Source organism: Saimiri boliviensis, chromosome 11, assembly GCF_048565385.1.
Source record: "Saimiri boliviensis isolate mSaiBol1 chromosome 11, mSaiBol1.pri, whole genome shotgun sequence".
Taxonomy (NCBI): domain Eukaryota; kingdom Metazoa; phylum Chordata; class Mammalia; order Primates; family Cebidae; genus Saimiri; species Saimiri boliviensis.
The window spans coordinates 22,165,868-22,192,516 of NC_133459.1; the positions used below are offsets into that span (position 1 = coordinate 22,165,868).

At 45.2% G+C, this 26,649-nt stretch overlaps 1 protein-coding gene and 1 non-coding gene across 2 annotated transcripts; one reads left to right on the top strand and one right to left on the bottom strand.

Annotated features, from left to right (window-relative positions):
- On the bottom strand, positions 1 to 21,451 carry FUCA1 (alpha-L-fucosidase 1). The gene is made up of 8 exons (XM_039474234.2): positions 20,983 to 21,451; positions 18,882 to 19,016; positions 16,285 to 16,422; positions 11,626 to 11,731; positions 7,519 to 7,719; positions 3,410 to 3,600; positions 977 to 1,076; positions 1 to 758 (listed from the first exon to the last, which is right to left on the bottom strand). The coding sequence occupies exons 1-8, from the start codon at positions 21,378 to 21,380 to the stop codon at positions 618 to 620; spliced, it is 1,410 nt and encodes a 469-aa protein (XP_039330168.1). The 5' UTR covers positions 21,381 to 21,451; the 3' UTR covers positions 1 to 617.
- LOC120366154 (U6 spliceosomal RNA) lies at positions 20,337 to 20,445 on the top strand. Its single transcript, XR_005580902.1, has one exon. It is a non-coding gene; the product is annotated as a U6 spliceosomal RNA (small nuclear RNA).
- Positions 21,452 to 26,649: the final 5,198 nt, after the last annotated feature.

Consider the following 26,649-nt stretch of genomic DNA (forward strand, 5'->3'; position numbering starts at 1 on the left):
TGACACACAAATTTTTTTATTTGATCACATTTAAAAAGAGCAGAATCACATTCATTTTATTAATAGTATCATTGTAAACACAGCGAAATTTGGTGCTCTTAGATTGCTCTGGAAATTTCTGAAGAGTTGACCATTAGCAGCCTGGTGAGCCTTTTCTTTTCCCCCAAAGCTCTCCTGCCCCTTGCAGAAGGCATGTTGGTGACAACTGATGCTAACTCAATAGCATGTGGTTGACCTTGCCAAATCCTTTCCACCTCCTCCTGTGGACAACAGGGTGACTTGGCTTAAAGGCACTGAGCAAGCAAGTAGGTTATCAGAGAACAGAGGGAAGATTCCACTGTAGATAATTTCCAAATATTAGAATTAATGAACTCAAAGTTTAACTGTTCAGTCCCTTCTTCTGCTGACCTGCCACAGATATAATCACAATGGATCTCAGATCTTTGGTCCATTAAGACATCAGGGTAATATACGCAGTTCCTTGGACTGAAATGTGTTGGAAAAGCCCATCTCTGGGTGGGGAAGAGAAGTGCACTGATTATAGCGATGGTACTATAAGAAAAAAACTGAGGCAGCAAAACAGCAGGCAGTGCCTCTTCCTTCTTGCACACAAATGATTACTTCACTCCTGCCAGCTTTATAGTCCAAGCAAACTCTACAGGGACGGCAGAGGGTGGCAACTGGGGCAGAGAGACGAGCAGACCTTTATCCGGATCTGCGGACCACTTTAGATCTCCTTGAATTCCCAGCATCATTATCTGCAGAAAACAAAAGGGAATGAAAAAAATTGGTAATGCACTAATGAGTATAGAATACAAGCTGAATATGGTGGAAAACAGCCACGCTGGGCTAGGGCAGGAAAGCCAGTCTAAAAGAGGTATGAATATGGGAGAAACCCGATGGGGAAGGAAGAAAGGAAGCATCTGCCAATTCTTTTAGAGAAAGTTACATCTTAGGACTGACAAGGGCTGATTACCTTCGTAGTTGAGGTAGTTATGGGGGATACAAGGTTTAAGAGTCCATTTTCTGGCCAGTGCTTAAAAATGGCATAAACAGTTGATCCTTTTGAGGTATACCTGGGAAAACAGATACAATACTGTCAAACATACCTGGCTTGTTATCCTGATACATAACTTTATGCATTCCCCATTTTAAATTTTTTTTTTTTTTTTTTTTTGAGTCAGTCTCACTCTGTTGCCCGTCAGTCTCACTCTGTCGCCCAGGCTGGAGTGCAGAGGTGTGATCTTGGCTCACTGCAACCTCCTCCTCCTGGATTCAAGCAATTCTTGTCTCTCAGCCTCCCAAGCCACTGGATTACAGATGTGCACCACCATGCCCAGCTAACCTTGTATTTTTAGTAGAGGGAGCGTTCTGCTATGTTGACCAGGCTGGTTTTGAACTCCTGGCCTCAAGTGATGCATTTGCGTTGCCCTCCCAAAGTGCTGGGACTACAGGCATGAGCCACCTCGCTTGGCTCCTTAAGTTCTTTTTTTTTTTTTTCTGAGATGGAGTCTTGCTCTGTCACCCAGGCTGGAGTGCAGTGGCATGATCTCGGCTCACTCCAACCTCTGCTTTCTTGGTTCAAGTGATTCTCCTGCCTCAGCCTCCTGAGTAACTGGGATTACAGGTGCCTACCACCACACCTGGCTAATTTTTCTATTTTTAGTAGAGACAAGGATTTGCCATGTTGGCCAGGCTGGTCTTGAACTCCTGACCTCAGGTGATTTGCCCACCTCGGCCTCCCAGTTACTTCACGTAAATGAAGCCATTTACCTTATTATTCAAATCCCTTTTCTATTACAAATTGATGTGAACATAGGAGAGACTATAACAAGAACAAGATATGCAATGAAGACAAATTTGTTGTTCAGATATTTATTTTTTTTGTTTCTTTTTCTTTTTCTTTTTTTTTTTTGATACGGAGTCTTGTTCTGTCACCCAGGCTGGAGTGCAATGGCGTGACCTTGGCTCACTGCAACCTCCTCCTCCTGGGTTCAAGCAATTCTCCCCTCAGCCTCCCAAGTAACTGGGATTACAGGTATCCACCATCATGCCCAACTAATTTTTGTATTTTTGTAGAGATGGGGTTTCACCATGTTGGCCTGACTGAACTCCTGACCTCAGGTGATCCACCCAGCTTGGCCTCCCAAAGTGCTGAGTTTACAAATGTGAGCCACCATGCCTGTTCTGAGATTTCACTATGATTGAGGAGGATGAACATCATCACTATGGTTTGAATGTGTCTCCCAAATCTCATGTGTTGGAAACTTAATCCCCAAATTCATATGTTTTGATGGTACAGTATTTAGAGGTGAGGCCTTTGGGAAGTAATTAGGATCAGATATGGGAAGTAATTAGGATCAGATAAGGTAATCAGAGTAGGGCCCCATGATGGGACTGATGGCTTTATAAGAGGAAGACAGACCTCAGTGGACATGACCACTCTTGTTCCAACCATGTCATGATGTAGCAGGAAGGCCCTCACCAGATGCTGGTGCTATGCTCTGGAACTTCCCAGCCTCCAGAACTGTGAGTTAAATAAACCTCTATTCTTTAAAAATTATCCAGTCTGAGCCAGGTGCAGTGGCTCATGCCTGTAATCCCAGAGGTTCAAGAGGCAGAGGTGGGTGGATCACTTGAGGCCAGGAGTTCAAGACCAGCCTGGCCAACATGGTGAAATCCCATCTCTACTAAAATTACAAAAATTAGCTGGGCATGGTGGCGGGTACCTGTAATCCCAGCTGTTTAGGAGGCTGAGGCAGGAGAATTGCTTGAACCTGGGAGGCAGAGTGAAACTGTCTTAAAAAAAATAATCCAGTCTGTAGGATTTAGTTATAGCAACAGAAAATGGACTAAGACAACCACTAAACAGAAACTCATCCAAAACAGAGGGATTAGATCCAGAGACCTAAGCTCTCTAGTATAATATAAGCAGTTCCCTTTTATTGAACACTTAGTTTGTGCCTGGCACTCATTTCATTTAATCCTTACAACGACACTATAAAGTATTATCACTCCATTCTGCAGTGGAAAAACTGGGGCCAAAGATCAAATAACTAGATCCAGAAGTCTAGTATAAATGGAAAGAATTTAGAATGGGGCCCTAGGTGCAATGCAAACATTCATTATTACTATTTTTAGGGGGCAGGGTAATAATCTCAATAAACTGACTGATGCTTTGTTGCTTCTTCCCTTTTCACCAAACCCACTCTCTCCCCTCACCAGTCAAAGATAACCTAGTAGCCTAGCACGTAACTCAAATGGTATACAAATTTGGTAGGAAAATAACAGCTTTTGGATTTTCTCGGGGCAAGTTCCAGCCTGACTTATAACATTGTGGACCCAAGGAGATACCAGTTCCGGATGGGGCACAGTCCTGTTCTTACACACAACAGAAGACAAGACTCACCATACAAATGTTGCGTTATTTTCCCATTGAACCCTCCATGGTTTGGAGGCATAGATAGCCTCCCCATTGATGCTCAGCCACTTCCCAACAGCAAGAAGCCTTTCTTGGAAGATGGGAACAATCAGTCCATCTTTAGTTGGTCCAATGTTCAGAAGATAGTTGCCTCCTAAACTTACTGTCTGAATCAGTTCCTGGAGAGAACAGAAACAATGAAAGTCTAGCTATGATTGCCAAGCCTGGCATCGTGCTTAAAATACACAGTGAGAGAAGAAATAGGATCTAAGGCACACCTTGTTTTGTACATATTTTCTGCTGTTTAAAAAAAAATGGTTTTTTTTTGAGCCAAAGTTTTGAGTTTCACTCTTGTTGCCCAGGCTGGAGTACAATGGAGTTCTAGGGATTCTCCTGCCTCAGCCTCCCGAGTAGCTGTGACTACAGGCATGCACCACCACACCCAGTTAATTTTTTTGTATTTTTAGTAGAGATAGGGTTTCACCATGTTGGCCAGGCTGGTCTCAAACTCCTTATCTCTGGTGATCTGCCCACCTAGACCTCCCTCGCACAGTGCTGGGATTATACGCATGAGCCACTGCATCCAGCCTAAAAATTCCATATGCATATTTTTGTCACTATAAAAGCAGGTTAGGCTCATATGAGTAAACTGAAAAATCATGCTATAAGATGGAGTTTTGCTCTTGTTGCCCAGGCTGGAGTGCAGTGGCAGAATCTTGGCTCACTACAACCTCCACCTCCCAGGTTCAAGTGATTCTCCTGCCTCAGCCTCCCGAGTAGCTGGGATTACAGGCATGTACCACCATGCCCGGCTAATTTTGTATTTTAAGTAGAGACGGGGTTTCGCTATGTTGAACAGGCTGGTTTCGAACTCCTGATCTCAAATGATCCACCCGCCTCGGCCTCCCAAAGTGCTGGGATTACAGGCGTGAGCCACTGCGCCTGGCCAAGACGAGGTTTCACCGTGTTGGTCAGGCTGGTCTTGAACGCCTGACCTTGTGATCTGCCTCAGCCTTCTGGGTAGCTGGGATTACAAGTATGTACCACCACACCTGGCTAATTTTTATTATTTTTTAGTAGAGATGGGGTTTTACCATATTGGCCAGGTTGGTCTTGAACTCTTGCCTCGGCCTCCCAAAGTGCTGGGATTACAGGCGTGAGCCACCATCCCCAGCCTGGCGTGTATGTTTTTACTGTGACCTTGAACAAGTATTATGCATATCTAGGCAGCCCAGGAAAACTAGGGTTACATATAGAAAATTTTAAATTCATTATCGAATTTAAAGAATTCATCCAGGCACGGTGGCTCACACCTATAATCCCAGCACTTCGGGAGGCCAAGGCAGGTGGATTACCTGAGGTCCAGAGCTCAAGATCAGCCTGGCCAATATGGTGAAACCCCATCTCTACTAAAAATACAAAAATTATCCGGGCTTGTTGGTAGGCACCTGTGGTCCCAGCTACTTGGGAGTCTGAGGCAAGAGAATTGCTTGAACCTGGGAGGCGGAGATTGCATGAGCCAAGATTGTATCATTGCACTCTAGCCTTTAAAAAAAAATTTGGCCGGGTGTGGTGGCTCACGCCTGTAATCCAAGCACTTTGGAGGCCAAGGCAGGCGAATCACCTGAGGTTGAGAGTTCAAGACCAGCCTGATCAACATGGTGAAACCCTGTCTTAAAAAAAAAAATTTTTTTTAAGAATTTATCATAAGAATTCATTGCAGTACTCCAAATGATACCAAATCATTAACTTTTGGTGTGTTTTTCCAGTCTTTTTCTTATGAGATGGAGTCTTGCTCTGTCATCCAGGCTGGAGTGCAGTGGCACAATTTCAGCTCACTGCAACCTCTGCCTCCTGGGTTCAAGCAATTCTCCTGCATCAGCCTCCCAAGTAGCTGGGATTACAAGTGTGTGCAACCACACCTGCCTAATTTTTTTTTTTTTTTTTTTACAGACAGGGTTTCACCATGTTGGCCAGGCTGGTCTCAAACTCCGGACCTTGTGAACCTCCTGCCTTGGCTTCCCAAAGTGCTGGGATTACAGGTGTGAGCCACTGCACCCGGCCACTTATTTTTATTTTTAAAAATAGAGATGAGTGTCTCACTGTGTTGTTTAGGCTCGTCTTGAATTCCTGCCCTAAAGCAATCCTCTCACCTTGACCTCCCAACAGGTATGAGCCACCGCCATGCCCAGCCAATACGTAACTTTGTTTAAATATATATATATATATGTATATATATATATATATAATTTTTTTTTTCCTCAGGACACACAAAAAAGAAAAAAACTAGAGATGGGGTCTTGCTATGTTAGCCAGGCGGTCTTGAACTCCTGGCTTCAAGGAATATTCTCACCTTGGCCTCCCAAAGTGCTGGCTTTACAGGTATGAGCCACAACACCCAGCCAATATACAACTTATTTTTTCACTCAATGCTCTAAGCATTAACCCATATTACATTTGTCAACATTTTTTTTTTTTGAGACAGAGTTTCGCTCTTGTTACCCAGGCTGGAGTGCAATGGCGCGATCTCGGCTCACCACAACCTCCGCCTCCTGGGTTCAAGCAATTCTCCTGCCTCAGCCTCCTGCGTAGCTGGGATTACAGGCACGCGCCACCATGCCCAGCTAATGTTTTGTATTTTTAGTAGAGATGGGGTTTCACCATGTTGACCAGGATGGTCTCGATCTCTTGACCTCATGATCCACCCGCCTCGGCCTCCCAAAGTGCTGGGATTACAGGCTGGAGCCACTGCGCCCGGCAATTTGTCAACATTTTTATGGTTAAGGAAAACCTCCAAATCCACCTAATTATCCCTTCATAGTTATAAGAAATTGAAACAATACATATGTTCAATTAAAAATAATCCTGGGGCCTGGGCACAGTGGCTCATGCCTGTAATCCCAGCACTCTGGGAAGCCGAGGAGGGTGGATCGCTTGAGCCCAGGAGTTCAAGACCAGCCTGGCCAACATGAAGAAACCCTGTCTCTACTAAAAACACAAAAATTAGCCAGGCATGGTGGCATGTGTCTGTAATCCTACCTATTCAGGAGGCTGAGGCAGGAGAATCACTTGAATCACCTGGGAGGCAGAGATTGCAGTGAGCCGAGATGGTGCCACTGCACTCCAGTCTGGGTGACAGAGCGAAACTCAGTCTCAAATAAATAAATAAAAATAATCCTGGGAAGGACCTCTCTCTGCACAACTTTCTTGTGTAATTCTAATTATTTCCTTAGGACAGGTTTCTGTTTGTCTATTCAATGACCTTAAAAGGGTTCTATTGACCTGCACTTCTATCCAGAGTGCTTCCATCACTTTTACATAAAAAGCTAGTTTTGCAGCGATAAAAAAGAATGAGTGCATGTCCTCTGCAGGGGCATGGATGAGGCTGGAAACCATCATTCTCAGCAAACTAACGCAGGAATAGAAAACCAAACACCACATGTTCTCACTTATAAGTGGGAATTGAACATTGAGAACACAAGGACACATGGAGGGGAACATCACACACTGGGGCCTGTCAGGGGGATCGGGGACAAGGGGAGGGAGAGCATTAGGACAAACACCTAATGCATGCGGGGCTTAAACTTAGATGAAAGGTTGATAGTTTGCAGCAAACCACCATAGCACATGTATTCCTACGTAACAAACCTGCGCATTCTGCACATGTATCCCAGAACTTCAAGTAAAATTTAAAAAAAGGAAAAAAAATTAAAATCAATCAAACACATAGTGTTTTAGAAGGTGATTCAAAAAACAAAAGCTGGTTTGAGATCTGCAGTTAAAAAATAATGAACTCAGGCCAGGTGCCGTGGCTCATACCTGTCACTCAGTACTTTGGGAGGCTGAGGGTGGAAGATCTCTTGAGGCCAGGAGTTTGAGACCAGCCTGGGCAATATAGCAAGACCTTGTCTCTACAAAAAAAATGTAAAAATCAGCTGGATGTAGTGGTACACACCTGTAGTTCTAGCTACTCAGGAGGCTGAGGTGGGAGGATCACTTGAGCCCAGGAGTTTGAGGTTACAGTAAGGTATGATCGTGCCACTACACTCTTGCCTGCATGACATTAAAAAAACAAAAAACTCAAAAGGTGCTCTTACCGAAATGATTTCAGATTCTTCTGTAACATCAGACATTGCCATGTCACGACGATAGCCCCAGGAAAACTTGTCAATGCTGGTGCACATCTCCCACTTGTGATCTGGCAAGCTCTGTGGCTTGAATTTATCTTCACAGTTATAGTATCCTCCATGGTGACAGGAACAGTTCTGACCCCATCGGTCATTTACGACCACCTCATCCTAAGAAGGGAAAGAATATTTGGCCATGAGGAGTAAAACCGCTTGACTTCTTTATGTAACGCATTTTAGTAAGGCTCTATTTGAAAGCAAGAAAGTTAGTCTAGAGCAGCAGTTCTCAATTGGAGGCAATTTTGCTCTGGAGGGGATATTTGGCAAAGTCTAGAGACATTTTTGATTGTCACAACTAGGGTGGTACACCATCTAGTGGGTAGAGACCAGGGATGTTACTAAACATCCTACAATACACAGGACAGCCTCTACAACAAAGAAATATTCAGCCATTCAGCCCTAAATGTCAACAGTACTGAGTCAGAGAAACCCTGCTGCAGAGATACATGTTAGGGCTGGAAGAGTCTGCTTTAAAGATGATCTGGTGGCCGGGCGCGGTGGCTCAAGCCTGTAATCCCAGCACTTTGGGAGGCCGAGGCGGGTGGATCACGAGGTCAAGAGATCGAGACCATCCTGGTCAACATGGTGAAACCCCGTCTCTACTAAAAATACAAAAATTAGCTGGGCATGGTGGCGTGTGCCTGTAATCCCAGCTACTCAGGAGGCTGAGGCAGGAGAATTGCCTGAGCCCAGGAGGCGGAGGTTGCAGTGAGCCGAGATCGCGCCATTGCACTCCAGCCTGGGTAACAAGAGCGAAACTCCGTCTAAAAAAAAAAAAAAAAAAAAAAAAAAAGATGATCTGGTAAACCACTTATTCCATAAGAGGAGAAATGGATAGGAGAGGATCTGCCTGAGGCCACGCCCCCTAGGCAGTTTCAAAAGCTGGATCTACAAATCAGGTATCTGAACCCATGGCAGGCTGTTTTCCAACTATATAATCTCAACCTTACCTAGGTAAAGAAGTCTTAAGCTAATCTCACTTAAAAAAAAAAAAAAAAGCCTAGGTGTGGTGGCTCACGCCTGTAATCCCAGCACTTTGGCAGGTGGATCACAAGGTCAGGAGTTCAAAACCAGCCTGGCCAAGATAGTGAAACCCTAGCTCTACTAAAAATACAAAAATAAGCTGAGTATGGTGGCTGTAATCTACTCTGGAGGTTGAGACAGGAGAACTGCTTAAACCCGGGAGGTGGAGACTGCAGTGAGCCGAGATCACGCCATTGAACTCCAGCGTGGGTGACAGAGCAACATATTGTCTCAAAAATAAATAAATAAATAAATAAATAAATAAATGAAAAACAAAAAACAGAGGTTTTGCCCTCAACAATCCAGCACAGAGTAGCAGAGGAGGAGACAGATATGTGGACAATTACAATATGACATCATATCAGAGTTTATTACCTGATTACAAGATTATCAAGGGCTTTGAGGTTCATAGCAGGCTCCAGCACCTAGCAGTCAAGGATCTTAGGCAGTTAACTTTACCTTTTAAGTCTATAAAAATAAACAGCTGGGCGCGGTGGCTCACACCTGTAATCTCAGCACTTTGGGAGGCTGAGGCGGGAGGATCACCTGAGGTCAGGAGTTCAAGACCAGCTTGACCAACATGGAGAAAGTCCTGTCTCTACCAAAAACACAAAAAACTTAGCCGGGTATGGTGACGCATGCCTGTACTCCCAGCTACTCGGGAGGCTGAGGCAGGAGAATTGCTGGAACCCCCGGGGAGGTGGAGGTTGCAGTCAGCTGAGATCGCACCACTGCACTCTAGCCTGGTGCCTGGCAACAGAGAAAGACTCTGTCTCAAAAAAAAAAAGGAGACAGGCCAAAAAGACTCGGGTTGACATCATTTTCTTCCCTTTTCTAATCCTGCATCTTTGGCTAGTTGTTTTTCCTTCTGTAATGTTCCTTCATTGCAAACACTTGACTGTAACCTCACACAGCAAGCGACCTGGCTCCATAGGTATACACCCTGAACAGGTATGTAGATGCCATTTCAGAGAAAAATGGAGTATTAACAATCTGAGTTCTTGGTTCAACACCCAGCTACTTATCTTATTTATTCAGCAACTACCATGAGGCTCACACTGTGGTAGACACTGGGTTTCTAAGGTAAATAAAACAGAGTTCTTGCCCTCAATGATTTAGCAGAGACTTTCAGAGACAGATATGTGGACAATTATGATATGAGATCACATCAGAGTTCATTACCCAGGGATGAACTGCACACCTGTGAGGTCCTAAACATTCATCAAGTTCCAGAAAACCACTCTTAATCTGTCTCTATGCATCATATAGAATCTCTTTTTTCTTTCTTCCCATTTTCTAAGTTTAGTAATAGGGACCCTTAGAGGTTTATGAACTACCAAGGTTCATCAGTACAAACTGGTTTTACACTTAAGATTTTTCTTTTAAATCCACAACAAATCCAGAACATGTGCAATTTTGAAATTTTCTATAGTGAAGATTAGGGTTTCTGCTACTTTGCAAGTACACTAAAACACAAACTGTAGGCCGGGCGCGGTGGCTCAAGCCTGTAATCCCAGCACTTTGGGAGGCCGAGGCAGGTGGATCACGAGGTTGAGAGATCGAGACCATCCTGGTCAACAAGGTGAAACCCCGTCTCTACTAAAAATACAAAAAGTTAGCTGGGCATGGTGGTGCGTGCCTGTAATCCCAGCTACTTAGGAGGCTGAGGCAGGAGAACTGCCTGAGCCCAGGAGGCGGAGGTTGCGGTGAGCCGAGATCGCGCCATTGCACTCCAGCCTGGGTAACGAGAGCGAAACTCCGTCTCAAAAAAAAAAAAAAAAAAAAAAAAAAAAAAAAAAACCACAAACTGTAAATGGGCAGCCATTATGCACTGCCTAATAGTGCTGATGATAGGGAGGGGGCTTGGGTGGGCAACGTTGCAATGTTCCCCCTAGAATTTAGATATAAGGGAAGTGAGTTTGCCCCTTGAGAGGTAAACTATAAAATCAATATAGAATAGGTGGGATTGTAGACATTTGCATTTTATTCCTACCATTTAATTTTGTATGTTTTGTGTATCTTATACATTTTATTTTTTTTGAAGACAGGGTCTTGCTCTGTCACCAAGGCTGGAGTACAGTGACATGAGCTAGGTTTATTGCAGCTTCAACCCCCTGGGCTCAAGCGATCCTCCCACGTCAGCCTCCTTAGTAGCTGGGACTACAGGTCCATGCCTCTACACTCAGCTAATTTTGTTCATGTTTTGTAGAGATGAGGTCTCACTACGTTGCCCAGGTTGGTCTTGAACTCCTGGGCTCAAGTAATCTGCTTGTCTTGGCCTCCCAAAGTGCTGGGATTATAGGCATGAGTTACTGTGCTTGGCCTGTTTGTCTTTTATATGTTTTCTTTATCTTTTATTATATGTTTTAATATCTTTTGGGTGTTTTTCTCATTTATAACATTTGTTTGCTTAATAGAGTTTATTTTCTCTGTAGTAGTCTGGGAATTGTAATTACTACTTTTATTCTACTAGGTAAATTTACCACTGTTTAAACCTATATTGTCAAAGTTAAGAACTAAAGGAGATTTCCCGGCATGGTGGCTCATGCCTATAATCCTACCACTTTGGGAGGCCAAGGTGGGCAGATCACCTGAGGTCAGGGGATCGAGACCAGACTGACTAACATGGCGAAACCCTGTCTCTACTAAAAATACAAAAATTAGCTGGGCGTGGTGGTGGGCACCTGTAATCTCAGCTATTGGGAGGCTGAGGTGGAATCATTTGAACCTGGGAGGCAGAGGTTGCAGTGAGCCGAGATTACGCCATTGCACTCTAGCCTGGTGCTGGAGAACTAAAGGAGAAGAAAGCTTATACTCTAAGGGAACCAGGGAAGACTAAAGGAGAAATCTTTAACATCCACTAAGTGCTCCAGTCCCTACTGTCCCCATGTTGATATTACTGTTTATTATTGCTGATGCTGTCTACTCCAGAGTTTGACTCCTTGTACTTCCTTTCTTCATAAGAGATAAGTAAGAAGTCATACAATCACATACCTTGACAGGGCTATCATTGTAGAGCCAGGAAAGAAAATTTGTGGAGTTCCAGTAAGCATCAGGAGCTTCCCACTCCCCATCAGACCAGATCAGATCAGGCTTATAGCTAGAAGACATGTGATCAGGACAGAGCTTATTATCTGAATGTATTCACAGTAAAGTCTTATGGACCAATTTTTTTTTTTTTTTTTAAGAGATGGGGTCTTGCTATGTTACCCAGGCTTGAGTGCAGTGGTTATCAATAAACAGGTGCAATCACAGTGCACTAGAGACTCCAGTTCCTGGGCTCAAGTGATCCTCCTGCCTCAGCCTCCTGAGTAGTTGAGACTACAGGTGCACACCACTGCGTCTGACTAGTGGACTGATTTTTGCAACAAATATTTCAAAATTAATTTTCCTCCATTTTGAAAATATGTGCCATAAAAATTATCACAGTGTAGAGGATGTGGAAAGCTGAAGAGATGACAAAAGATCAGTTTGCTAATAAAACCACTGTTTAAAACAAACACATCCTAAAGTACGGAGATCAAAGAAAAAAATAAAATAAAATAAAACAAACACAGCATTTTGGTATATTTCCTCCTAATCTTTTTCTAAAATAAAATAAAACAAACACAGCATTTTGGTATATTTCCTCCTGATCTTTTCCTTTCTTCCTTTTTTTTCTTGAGACAGTGTCTTGCTTTGTCCCCCAGACTGGACTGCAGTATTATGATCTCAGCTCACTGTAACCTTCACCTGCTGGGTTCAAGAGATTCTCATGCTTCAGCCACCCAAGTAGCTGGGATTACAGGTGCGCACCACCACGCCTGGGTAAGTTTTGTATTTTCAGTAGAGACTGTGTTTTGCCATCTTGGCCAGGCTGGTCTTGAACTCCTGGCCTCAAGTGATCCACCTGCCTTGGCTTCTCAAAGTGCTGGGATTTCAGGTATGAGCCACTGTGCCTGGCCTAATCTTTTTCTTTATGCCTTTTTAGAAAATGGAGGTGTAATCAGCATACAAGCAATGTGGCTTCCTTTCAGTAACCAATTCCAGTTAAGAACGGTGTTTCAAGGAAGCAAAGAAAACAAAATGGTGCTTCAGGACTGTAAGACTAAGATTTGCTTTGAAGATGTTTCAAGAGTTTGAACTATTCCCAAAATGCCTTTTTGTGGATAATGACCAAAGTCTCTACTATAGAGGTTTCATAGAATCCACTGGAGCCCCATTTGCACCTTTAATGTATTATTACTCTGAGCTTTATAAGGCATGTATGTTGTGTGCATGTATATAAATACGTATGTATATACCTATATGGTAAGCATTATTATTCTCATTTGAGCAGCAAGAATTTGATGCTCAACAGGGCAATTTGTTTTAGGTGACAAGGCTTGTAAGTAACAGGAACTGGAACTCAAATACAAATCTGCCTGATGCCAAACTGTCCACTGTATACCATAATCAGGCAAGTAAACTCTAAGAGGATCACTAAGTGGCAAGATATCACCCAGAGGGTCTGTGATTTACTGTGTATAAGAAATTGTACTAGGCAATTTAAACTCATTACCTCTTTAGTTCTCATGACTCTATCCCCACTTTAGAGATAGAAAAATCAAGATCTTGAAAGATTAAGTAGTTGGTTCAAGGCAACAAAGCCAAGTAAGAAAAAAATGGGGATTTCAGATTTAGTAATGTCTGAAGCTGTGTATGCCTCTGACGGTCTCTTACAACTGTTACTATTTTCTTTCTTTCCTTTTTTTTTTTTTTTTGAGATGGAGTCTTGCTCTGTTACCCAGCCTGGAATGCAGTAGCGCAATCTTGGCTCACCGCAACCTCCCTCTCCCGGGTTCAAGCGATTCTCCTGCCTCAGCCTCCCGAGTAGCTGGGATTACAGGCTCATGCCACCATGCCCAGCTAATTTTTGCATTTTTAGCAGAGACAGCTTTTCACCATGTTACCCAGGCTGGTCTTGAACTCCTGATCTCATAATCCACCCACCTCGGCCTCCCAAAATGCTGGGATTACAGGCGTAAGGCACCACATCCAGTCAACCGTTACTATTTTCTTAAGAGAAGTCATCTAGATAGAATCTGGATACAAGGTAATTTTTTGCTTTTCTTTCTCTTTTCTTTTTTTTTTTTTTTTTTGAGATGGAGTTTTGCTCTTGTTACCCAGGCTGGAGTGCAATGGCTTGATCGCGGCTCACCACAACCTCCGCCTCCTGGGTTCAAGCAATTCTCCTGCCTCAGCCTCTCGAGTAGCTGGTATTACAGGTGTGCACCACCATGCCTGGCTAATTTTTATATTTTTAGTAGAGATGGGGTTTCACCATGTTGACCAGGATGGTCTCGATCTCTTGACCTTGTGATCCACCCACCTCAGCCTCCCAAAGTGCTGGGATTACAGGCATAAGCCACCGCGCCTGGCCTTCTTTTTCTTTTTCTTTTTTTTTTTTTGGAGACAGAGTTTTGCTGTGTAGCCCAGGCTGGAGTGCAGTAGCACGATCTTGGCTCACTGCAACCACCTCCTGGGTTCAAGCGATTCACCTGCCTCAGCCTCCCAAGTAGCTGGGACTACAGGCATGCACCACCATGCCTGGCTAATTTTTACATTCTTAGTAGAGACAAGGTTTCACCATGTTGGCCACGCTGGTCTCGAACTCCTGACCTAAAGTGATCCACCTTAGCCTCCCAAAATACTGGGATTATAGGCATGAACCACTGTGCCTGGCTAAAGGTGATTTTCCTTTGCTCTAAAGTGAGAGTCCAGACAGCTGCCTCTGAATTTTTAAGGGTCTACTATCCTCTATGAGCCCCCAGGCTCAAGAAAGGCAAACTAGGAATAAAACATGGTGAAGACTAGTGACAAATCCCTAAGTGAAAGTGATCATTTAACAAATAATGGTAATAATAATAATACCCTTACTTTGTACCAGGCACCATGACAGATTCATTTCACTTACTATTCTAAACCCTACAAAGAAGGCATTATTATTACTATTATTATTATTTGAGATGGAGTCTTGCTTCCATCACACAGGCTGGAGTGCAGTGGCGTGATCTCGGCTCACTGCAACCTCCACCTCCCGGGTTCAAACAATTCTCCTTCCTCAGCTTCTCAAGCAGTTGAGATTACAGGCATGCACCACCATGCCCGGCTAATTTTTGTATTTTTAGTAGAGATGGGGTTTCACCATGTTGGCCAGGCTGGTCTCGAACTCCTGACCTCAGGTGATCCACCTACCTCCGCTAGGATTACAGGGGTGAGCCACTGAATCCGGCCAAAGAAGGCGTTATCATCCTCATTTAACAGAGTGAGAATCAAGCTCAGGAGAGTGTTCTGTTTAAGGCTTGTAAGTAACAGAAGCCAGAATTCAAACACAAATCTGCCTTATGCCAAACACCCCCCTCTCCAGGGTCCTGACATAGGGAAACGGCATGCAAGAAGGGAACTAAAATTTTGACTTTCTACCATCCTGGGTTTTGTGTGATTGTTTCAAAGTATAAGGCAATATGACCACATGACAGAAGTTATGAAATGCAGGAGGAAAGAACATATTTTGTCTTAATAAAACCACCACTTTTGCTGGGCACGGTGGCTGATGCCTGTAATCCTAGCACTTTGGGAGGCTGAGGTGGGTGGATCACCTGAGGTCAGAAGTTCAAGACCAGCCTGGCTATCATGGTGAAACCCCATCTTAAAAAAATAAAGATAAAATAAATAAATGAAGACTGGGCGTGGTGGCTCAAGCCTGTAATCCCAGCACTTTGGGAGGCCGAGGCGGGTGGATCACGAGGTCAAGAGATCGAGACCGTCCTGGTCAACATGGTGAAACCCCGTCTCTACTAAAAATACAAAAAATTAGCTGGGCATAGTGGCGCCTGCCTGTAATCCCAGCTACTCAGGAGGCTTAGGCAGGAGAATTGCCTGAACCCAGGAGGCGGAGGTTGCGGTGAGCCGAGATCGCGCCATTGCACTCCAGCCTGGGTAACAAGAGTGAAACTCCGTCTCAAAAAAAAAAAAAAAAAAATACAAAAAATTATCTGGGCATGGTGGCGCGTGCCTGTAATCCCAGCTACTCGGGAGGCTGAGGCAGGAGAATTGCCTGAACCCAGGAGGCGGAGGTTGCGGTGAGCCGAGATCACGCCATTGCACTCCAGCCTGGGTAACAAGAGCAAAACTCCGTCTCAAAAAATAAATAAATAAATAAATAAACAAAAAAACACCACTTTTTATTATTTTGATGTGTTTTAGATTTTTTTTTCATACCTGTCCCTCTTCCACTAACAGCACCCTATATAGAAAGATCTGATTTCACTGATAGAAGTCATAAGGTCAGGCCGGGCGCGGTGGCTCAAGCCTGTAATCCCAGCACTTTGGGAGGCCGAGGCGGGTGGATCACGAGGTCAAGAGATCGAGACCATCCTGGTCAACAAGGTGAAACCCCGTCTCTACTAAAAATACAAAAAGTTAGCTGGGCGTGGTGGCGTGTGCCTGTAGTCCCAGCTACTCGGGAGGCTGAGGCAGGAGAATTGCTTGAACCCAGGAGGTGGAGGTTGCGGTGAGCCGAGATCGCGCCATTGCACTCCAGCCTGGGTAACAAGAGAGAAACTCCGTCTCAAAACAAAACAAAACAAAACAAAAAAGAAGTCATAAGGTCAAAATATTTCTGTGTCTTACCTGTTGACAAGGTCATACAGCTCTGGCATTGTTTTTGCACTAACAAAATGCTGTGTTTTGAAGCCATTTTTCTTATCAAGTAGATAGAGTGGATGGAACCACTCTAACAGGGAGTGGTACAGTCCATAGCGCATGTTCCTTAAATAGAAAAACAGAATTGCAACTGTCATTAGGCATAGAACAAATATTTTAAGGAGAATCAGTTTTAGCATTTTTTCATCTCAGTGAAACTCACCCATAAAAGCATGTAGAGAGGGATGGGATTCAAAACCATTTCCTTAAATTATTCACCATTCACTTAAGCAGAATGATGGGGTTTACTATGCTTTTGATTATATACATAACTACCTTTTATACATAAATATCTTAATACCAAAATGTTATTTAAACCAGTGTTCTTTAAACCATCTTTTACCTTTTTTTTTTTTTTTTTTTTTTTTTTTTTTTGAGACGGAGTTTCGCTCTTGTTACCCAGGCTGGAGTGCAATGGCGCGATCTCGGCTCACCGCAACCTCCGCCTCCTGGGCTCAGGCAATTCTCCTGTCTCAGCCTCCTAAGTAGCGGGGATTACAGGCACGCGCCAACACGCCCAGCTAGTTTTTTGTATTTTTAGTAGAGACGGGGTTTCACCATGTTGACCAGGATGGTCTCGATCTCTTGACCTCGTGATCCACCCGCCTCGGCCTCCCAAAGTGCTGGGATTACAGGCTTGAGCCACCGCGCCCGGCCCCATCTTTTACCTTTTAAGTCAATTATCTCAACAGCTTATGGTCCTGCTGGGTGCAGTGGCTCACTCCTGTTATCCCACCACTTTGGAAGCCTCAGGTGGGAGGATCCCTTGAGTCCATGAGTTTGAGACCAGTCTCGGCAACACAGCGAGACCTCATCTCCACAAAAAATTTAAAAACTAGCTGAGTGTGGTGATGTGAGCCTGTAGTCCCAGCTACTTGGGAGACTAAGTGGGAAGATGGCTTGAGCCCAGGAGGTAGAGATTGCAGTGAGCTGAGACTGTGCCACTGCACTCTAGCCTAGGTGACAGAATAAGACTCTGTCTTAAAACAAAACAAAAAATCATACAGTCCTGTTTTAAAAAAAATCTTCCCTGGCCGGGCGCGGTGGCTCAAGCCTGTAATCCCAGCACTTTGGGAGGCTTAGGCAGGTGGATCACGAGGTCAAGACATTGAGACCATCCTGGTCAACATGGTGAAACCCCATCTCTACTAAAAATACAAAAAATTAGCTGGGCATGGTGGCATGTGCCTGTAATCCCAGCTACTCAGGAGGCTGAGGCAGGAGAATTGCCTGAACCCAGGAGGCGGAGGTTGCGGTGAGCCGAGATCGCGCCATTGCACTCCAGCCTGGGTAACAAGAGTGGAACTCCGTCTCAAAAAAAACAAAAACAAAAACAACAACAACAAAAAATCTTCCCTGTTAATCATAAAATTTTATATTTAAAGAAATTGGAATATAGAAAATAAAATATCCAAAGTACTCTTACTCAGAAACAATCATTAGTAATATTTTCCACACAGTTGAAATGAATGTAGGTTTACTGTTTTATTTACCTAAGATTTACATAATAGTTTTTAATACACCCAAAATGAAATGTGGTTGATGACCTATTTTCACATAAAGAAAAGCTTATTTTGGATTAAGAATGGTGAGTGTTACAAAAACCTTACAATGCAAGAAGCAATGGCACAGATAAAAAACAAGTATTTCATCATATAACCCAGGGAATCGATAGATATAAAGGTACAAATCATGACTCCTAAAGTCCGTATCTAATCAACATCTCAGAGTTTTATAGCAGGACTATAAGCAAAGCACAGTGCTAGGAAACAAAATGAGCAGGTGACAGGAGTCAGCAAATCTTTTTTTTTTTTTTTTCAGATGGAGTCTTGCTCTGTTGCCCAGGCTGGAGTGCAGTGGTTCGAACTCAGCTTACTGCAAACTCTGCCTCCAGGTTCAAGTGATTCTCCTGCCTCAGCCTCTGCAGTAGCTGGGACTACAGGTGTGTGCCACCATACCTGGCTAATTTTTTGTATTTTTAATAGAGATGGGGTTTCACCATGTTAGCCAGATGAACTCGATCTCCTGATCTCATGATCCACCTGCCTCGGCCTCCCAAAGTGCTGGGATTACAGGTGAGAGCCACCATGCTCAGCCAAGTCAGCAAACTCTTAAAGGTCCAGAGAGTATTTTAGATTTTGCAGGCCATTTGGTCTCCATTTCAGCTCTCAAACTGTAGCTCAAAAACAGTCATAGACAATGCATAAATGAATAAGCATGACTGTGTTCCAATCAAATTTTATGATTTATACGAACAGACACTACTCCTCAAAATGGACATCAAGGAGCATGGTAGTCTATTTTGTGTATCCATCTAAACAGACACGGCCATTAACTTCTCTAATGGTGTCCCCTTTGGCCACGTGAAAACTGTGAAGCATCAAACACTGCTAATTCAAGGGCCAGAAGCCCTTCAGGCTACTTGCTAAATACAAACCTAGAAAACATACAAGAGTAGAGAAGGGACAGAACTTTGGACAGCCAGATCCACAGAAATGACAGAGTAACCATCCCTAGACACCCACCTCTTCCGCAGAGCTGTTCCCAATTCACCAACCAAATCCCGATGAGGCCCCACGTCCTTGGAGTTCCAGTTCCAAGACACAGGACTAGGCCAGTTTGTGAAGCCTTCATGATGCTTTGTCGTCAAAACTACGTACCTGTGGACAGTAAAACCACATGAGAAAAGAAGTGGGCAGTGAACTTGCATGAACTTGCCCAGCATGTCTGAGGCTTTTTAAATGGCTGAAAGAACTTGACCACAACAAATGTACTTGTACCAGTGATTATTAGTGATATCCAGGAAGCTGCTGCAGTCACAATTCCCCTTGGCATTGCTCCAAGAATGACAGCAGATTTGAGGAAGTCCCAGTCCTCAGTCCCCAGTGAAGGAGGAGGCCCAGAGGGAAGGAAGGATTAGGTAAGGGAAAAAAAGTGCACCTGAGCTGTCTGATTCTTCAACACTTCTGGTATAAATGATTAACTTTCTTCCACCCTTTGCCTTGAAGGAGAAAGATCTCTACTGTCTCTACTGGAAATGGCAGATGACAGAAAACTAAATTGTTTGCTAGCCAGGCACGGTGGCTCACACCTGTAATCCTAGCACTTTGGGAGGCCAAGGCAGGCAGGCAGATTACCTGAGGTCAGAGGTTCAAGACCAACCCAGCCAACATGGTGAAAACCCATCTCTACTAAAAAAAATATAAATTAGCCAGGCATAATGGTGCATGCCTGTAGTCCCAGGTACTTGAGAGGCTGGGGCATGAGAATCACTTGAGCCTGGCAGGTGGATGTTGCAGTGAGGTGAGATCCTGCTACTGTACTCCAGCCTGAGCTACAGAGCAAAACTGTCTCAAAGCAACAAAAACAGAAAACTAAGCTGTTTCGTTTATCGAGCCTATGTAAATTGCCTCTCATTTATTATAGAGGTGACAAAAGACCTAGTAACTGGGAGAAAAGGGAAGTGTTGAAATAATAAGCAAATCACTCAACATTTAATTTCTTTTATGGCAGAAAAATTGGTAATGCCTACACATTATGATTTAATCACCCACCAGAGTAGGGAACTCCAGAACTAGAAGGGCCACATAGTATTTTATTTTACTTTGTGGACCACATTCCTCTCTGTAGCATATTCTTTTTTAAAAAACTTTACAATCGGCCAGGCGCGGTGGCTCATGTCTGTAATCCTAGCCCTTTGGAAGGCTGAGGCCGGCAGATAATGAGGTCAGGAGATGGAGATCATCCTGGCCAACATGGTGAAACCCCGTCTCTACTAAAAATACAGGGTGTGGTGGTGGGCGCCTGTAGTCCCAGCTACTTGGGAGGCTGAGGCAGGAGAAACGCTTGAACCCAGGAGAAGGAGGAGGTTCCAGTGAGCCGAAATGACGCCACTGCACTCCAGCCTGGGTGATAGAGTGACTCCATCTAAAAAAATAAAAAAAAATTTACAATCCTTTAAAAATGTAGAAACCATTCTCGTGCTCGCTTCAGCAGCACACATACTAAAATCGGAGTGATACAGAGAAGATTATTAGCATGGCCCTGCACAAGGATGACACGCAAATTCGTGAAGCGTTCCATATATTTAAAAAAAAATTTTTTTTAATTAAAAAAAAAACATTCTCACCTCTTAGGCCTTAAAAAATTGGCAGAGGACCAACCCCCTCTGGCCAGTTTGCAGACCCCTCCCTTTCCCTCTTAGAGACATTAGGGCTGAAGGCAACGGATACAATCCCTTTCTGTAACTATGCAAGATGCTGCAGGGAGGCTGCAGTGACTTGTCCAGGTTTACAGTTGAACTAGGACCAGGCTCCACACCGCTGATTTGAAACCCTGGAGTCCTGATGGTGCTATCAATCTGGAAGGAGCATCAGGTATGGCCCAAGCCCAGCCCTCTCCGTGCACAGGTGCAGATGCCGAGGGCCTCCCAGCTCGCCATCCCCCTCAACCTTCATTTTTCAGTCCCCAGCGAGAGCACCTCCTCCTCGTCATCGGGTGTGCCACGCACATTCCTGCAGCCGCAGGAGGTCACACGCGGGCCCTGGGGTCGTGGAGGCGACCGGCCCTACCTCCCGTCTGCCGCCCCAGCGGGGAAGGGGTGTCGCCCCCCGCGCCCACACTCACTTGGCGCCGGCGGCCTGGAAGAGGTCGGCCCACTCCTCAGGGTGGAAGAAGCGCGCGGTGAACTGCGGTCCGAAGTCGGCGTAGCTGAAGCCGGGCGGGTAGTTGTCGCGCATGAAGCGCTGATACTCCGGCCGCCCCACGCCCCGCCAGTTCCACCAGAACCACTCGCTGCCCCAGGCGGGCACCGAGAACACGCCCCAGTGCACGAACACCCCGAACTTGGCCTCGTCGAACCAGGCCGGCAGCGGCCGAGAGTCCAGGCTCGGCCAGTCCGGGGTGTAGCGGCGCGGAGGCCGGGCCCGACGCACCGACTCGGCGGCTCCGAGGAGGAGGAGGAAGAGCAGCAGCAGCAGCAGCGCAGGACACGGCGGCCGCGCCCTCACCCCCGAAGCCCGCATCGCTGCCTGGCGGCGACGCGACCCACTCCTAACCCGCAGCTACCCGGCGCGCGCTCCGCCCACTCTGGCTAACGATTGGCCCGGAAGGAAAAAGGGGCGGGACAACCCGGACTGTTTGGCCCGAGTCGCTTCCTCTTCGGGTTGGAGGAGCGCCCTCTCGTGCTCAATGTGGGAAAAACGCAGGGAGGCGTTGACAGCAATTCACTGAAGGACGAATAAAACCTTGAAAAGGGACTTTTTAACTGCGAGGTTAAATTGGGCAGGTGAGGAAGGCCCAGTGTGTGCGGATAACTCACATTTAAGAAGTCCATTGAACCGGGCGCAGTGGCTCACGCCTGTAATCTTAACACTTTGGGAAGTCGAGGCGGGAAGATCGCTCTGAACCATCAAGACTAGCCTGTCACTACGAAAAATAAACAGGCTGGGCGCAGTGACTCACATCTGTAATCCCAGCTCTTTGGGAGGCCGAGGAGGGCGGATCACCTGAGGTCAGGAGTTCGAGACCAGTCTGACCAACATGGAGAAACCCTGTCTCTACTAAAAAATAAAAATACAGCACTTTGGGAGGCCGAGGCGGGTGGATCACAAGGTCGAGAGATCGAGACCATCCTGGTCAACATGGTGAAACCCCGTCTCTACTGAAAAAATACAAAAAATTAGCTGGGCATGGTGGCACGTGCCTGTAATCCCAGCTACTCAGGAGGCTGAGGCAGGAGAATTGCCTGAACCCAGGAGGCTGAGGTTGCGGTGAGCCGAGATTGCGCCATTGCACTCCAGCCTGGGTAACAAGAGCGAAACTCCGTCTCAAAATACATAATTAAATAAATAAATAAATAAATAAATAAAAATAAAAAAAATAAAATAAATTACCCGGACGTAGTGGCGCATGCCTGTAACCCCAGCTACTCCGGAGGCTGAGGCAGGAGAATGGCTTGAACCCGCGAGGCTGAGGTTCTGGTAAGCCAAGATCGTGCCATTGCACTCCAGCCTGGGCAATAAGAGCAAAACTCCGTTTAAATAAATAAACAAAATGAGCTTGGTGTGGTGATGCAAGCCTGGAGTCCCAGCTATTCGGGGGGCTGAGGTGGGAGACTCTGGATTGCTTGAGCCCAGGAAGTGTAGGCTGCAGTGAACTGAACAGTGATCACGCCTCCGTAGTCCATTTTGCTGTAACAATCCTGCGAGGTTAGGCTGAAGTCAGATCAGGAGTTTCATTTAGTGATCACTTAGGAGCCACGGGGGGCTTTTGAGTTGTCCCGTAGCACAAGGCTGGAGGCAGGGACATCAGACTGGAAGGATATCTAACAGCTCTGACAGAAATAAGAAGGTAGAGGGATGATGAGAGGAAACATGAGGGGAGAGGAGGGAGAAAAGGGTACTGAAAGAGGGGGAGCAAGTGTGACCGTTTCATCTGTCAGGTACTTACTGAGCTTTCTTTGGGAATTCTGAGGCATTTCAAATAGCTTAGCTTCTACCTGGGAAAAGAAGACCCATGCACAGGTCTCCACGGAGGACAATTTTTAGAAAACCAGGGGCAGAAAGTGGAGAGCCTAGCTGGGCATGATGTTGCACGCCTGTAATCCCAGCTACTCGGGAGGCTGAGGAAGGAGAACTGCTTGAATCCCGGAGGTGGAGGTTGCAGTGAGCTGCGTTAGAGCCACTGCACTCCAGCCTGGGCGACAGAGCCAGACTCCATCTCAAAAAAAAAAAAAAAAAAAAAAAAAGGTCGGGCGCGGTGGCTCAAGCCTGTAATCCCAGCACTTCGGGAGGCCGAGGCGGGTGGATCACGAGGTCAAGAGATCGAGACCATCCTGGTCAACATAGTGAAACCCCGTCTCTACTAAAAATACAAAAAAAAAATTACCTGGGCATGGTGGCACGTGCCTGTAATCCCAGCTACTCAGGAGGCTGAGGCAGGAGAATTGCCTGAACCCAAGAGGCGGAGGTTGCGGTGAGCCGAGATCGCGCCATTGCACTCCAGCCTGGGTAACAAGAGTGAAACTCCGTCTCAAAAAAAAAAAAAAAAAAAAGAAGTCAGAAGTCTCATGACCCCATGTGGCACACTCCGTTTCCATGCAGGTGAGAGGATGGCAGCATGTCAGAGTTGGAAGGGACTTAGGAGACCCTAAGCACCGTCCTCTTCCCTACCCTTCCATTGTACACAGAAGGGAACTGAAGCCCAGAGAGGGCTGGGGTTGCCCAAAGTCATGCAGCTAGTTTGGGTCAGAGGTGGGACTAGAATCCGGGTTTCCGGGGGTGAAATTTATGCCTTTGTTCATGCTGCTTCTTTCTTGCACCTCATGAGAAGTCAGAGCCTATGCTGACAGAACCCAGCACTTCCTCATCTGTCAGTGATAAGGAGAGACAATGACTATTGCTGAATCGCAGCTATTTTCTTTTTCTTTTTTTTTTTTTTTTTTTGAGATGGAGTCTTGCTTTGTTGCCCAGGCTGGAGTGCTGCGATGCGATCTTGACTCAGTGCAACCTCTACCTCACAGGTTCAAGCGATTCTCCTTCCTCAGGCTCCCAAGTAGCTGGGATTACAGGCGCATGCCACCACGCCCAGCTAATTTTTATTTTTTAAATAGAAACGGGGTTTCACCATGTTGGCCAGGCTGGTCTCGAACTCCTGACCTCAAGTGTTCTGCCAGCGTTGGCCTCCCAAAGTGCTGGGAATATAGGCATGAGCCACTGCACCCAGCCCACAGCTATTTTCTTTATCTTCTGTTTCTTCTTCTGCCAGATTTTGTCACAATATTGTCCAAAACAGTAAGCCTGAACACAGTCACCTTAAAACCAAACCCATCCACACACTTTTTCTAGTAATCAGTTTCCATGGTGGTCTTTGATGTTTCAGAGCTTGTCTTGGGGAAGATAAAATGGGACATTGCGATCTTCATTTATTTTGGTTTATCCACATAACCAAAAGGTGAACCTGCAGGGACAGGTGAGAGGCACTGACGTACAGTGCTCAGAACTGGAAGTTAGGAAACCTAGGTTTGTGGCACTGGACACCACCTCATTTAGCTCCTTGCTCAAGTCTGTCCACTGTCTGGGCTCGTTTCCTCAACCAAACAACAATGACAGTTCTCAGTGCTATCTAGGTCCCTTTTGCACCCTTGCGCTCCTCCTCCATAAGCTCTGCTTCTCTACTTAAAGCAGAAATAGAAGCTGGGCATGGGCCCATGCCTGTAATCCTAGCACTTTGGGAGGTCGAGGTGGGTGGATCACTTGAGGTCAGGAGTTCAAGACCAGCCTGGCCAATATGTGGAAACTCTGTCTTTACTAAAAATACAAAAATTAGCTGGGTGTGGTGTCATGTGCCTGTAATCCCAGCTACTTGGGGCTGAGGCAGGAGAATTGCTTGAACTCAGGAAGTGGAGGTTGCAGTGAGCCAAGATTGCACCACTGCACTCCAGCCTGGGCAGCAGAGCGAGACTCTGTCTCAAAAAACCAAACAAACAAAACAAACAAACAAACAAATAAAGCCACAGAAATACAGTGTGGCTATAAAATGAGAGAAGTAGAAAATGTGGAGGTACATTTAATTAAATGATTTTTAGAATCCAGTTTTATTCATTCAAGAGGTATTTACTCTTTGGTTCAATTCATTCACTTCAGAGAACAAAAAAAGAAAAAGAAAAAAAAGAAATATTTACTCAGCGTTCATTTGTGCCAGACCCTTGGTCATTTTCTTTGCTAAAATTAAAAAAGACTTCACAGATGAAAAAATAAAGGCATGCTTCAACTTTAAGGAATTACAATATATAAACATGCAAATTCATCTTTAAATATTCATGTCATTTCCTTGCCTTACAAAAAGATTGATGTCTGGGTTAAAATGAAATTTGATTTTCCAAAACATACTTCAGAGCTTTTCAGAAACAGTTCAGTTCCACAGATATTGGCCAGATCCCTTCCGATTCTTTGCTGGGCCCCGACTGAGCACAGGGATAAACGTGGAGCTCATCTCGTAGGCGGACGGTAAACTAGTGGCTGCCACTCAACACAGCCCAGAGGGTGGACCTTGTTCCTAGGTCCATACTGAGTTGAATAGTGTCCCTCCAAACTTCTTGTCCACCTCCGGAATCTGTGAATGTGACCTTATTTGGAAATGGTCTCTGTAGATACAATTAGTTAAATTAAGATGAAGTCATACTAGATTAGAGTGGGCCCAAATCCAGTGATTGGCGTCCTTAGAAAAAGGCCAGGTGTGGTGGCTCACGTCCATAATCCCAGAACTTTGGGAGGGAGAGGTGGGCGGATCACTTGAGGTCAGGAGTTCGAGACCAGCCTGGGCAAGACAGTGAAACCCTGTCTCTACTAAAAATACAAAAATTAGCTAAGCGTGGTGGCGGGCACCTGTAGTCCCAGCTACTTGGAAGGCTGAGGCAGGAGAATCACTTGAATCTGGGAGGCGGAGGTTGCAGTGAGCCAAGATCACATCACTGCACTCCAGCCTGGGCTAGAGAGTGAGACTCCGTCTCAAAAAAAACAAAAACAAAAACAAAAAGACACCAAGAGACACAGAGGAAATACCATATGAAGACAGAGGCAGAGGTAGTGAGAGTGATGTTTCCACAAGCCAAGAAATGACAGAGACCACCAGAAGTTGAACGAGTCAAGGAATAATCCTCCCCTTAAACTTTTGGAGGGAGCAGGGCCCTATCATACCTTGATTTTGACTTCTGGCCTCCAGATGTATGAGAAAATAAACTTCTGTTGTGTTAAGCCACCTGGTTTGTAGAAATTTATTACAGAAGATTAATACAGGGCCATTGAATAAAATGGAGTATATTGAAAATCTATGATGAGTTAATTTTTCAGCAATCTGATGATACAGATAGTTAATATTATCCCAAATGTGCAATAATCAAACAGAATTTGACTGAACTAGGCCAAAAGGTTAGTGGTTAAGAGGGCAGGCTTTGGCCGGGCGCTGTGGCTCACACCTGTAATCCCAGCACTTTGGGAGGCCAACCAACGTGGGTGGACCACATCACCTGAGGTCAGGAGTTTGAGACCAGCTTGACCAATATGGTAAAACTATCTCTAATAAAAATGCAAACATGGCCGGGCATAGTGGCTCACGCCTGTAATCCAAGCACTTTGGAGGCCAAGGCGGGTGGATCACCTGAGTTCGGGAGTTCAAGACCAGCCTGACCAACATGGTGAAACCCCGTCTTTAAAAAAAAAAAAAAAAAAAAAAAAGCAAACATTAGCCAGGGATGGCCTCAAGCACCCGTAATCCCAGCTACTCCAAAGGCTG

What these genes read in the sequence shown, in the direction of transcription:
- FUCA1 (XM_039474234.2), bottom strand. Translation starts at nt 21,380, where the DNA reads ATGCGGGCTTCGGGGGTGAGGGCGCGGCCGCCGTGTCCTGCGCTGCTG. An exon ending in GGAACAGCTCTGCGGAAGAG is followed by an intron (nt 16,423 to 18,881) that starts GTGGGTGTCTAG and finishes TTTCTATTTAAG; the next exon opens with GAACATGCGCTATGGACTGT. An exon ending in TAACTACCTCAACTACGAAG is followed by an intron (nt 759 to 976) that starts GTAATCAGCCCT and finishes TGTTTTCTGCAG; the next exon opens with ATAATGATGCTGGGAATTCA.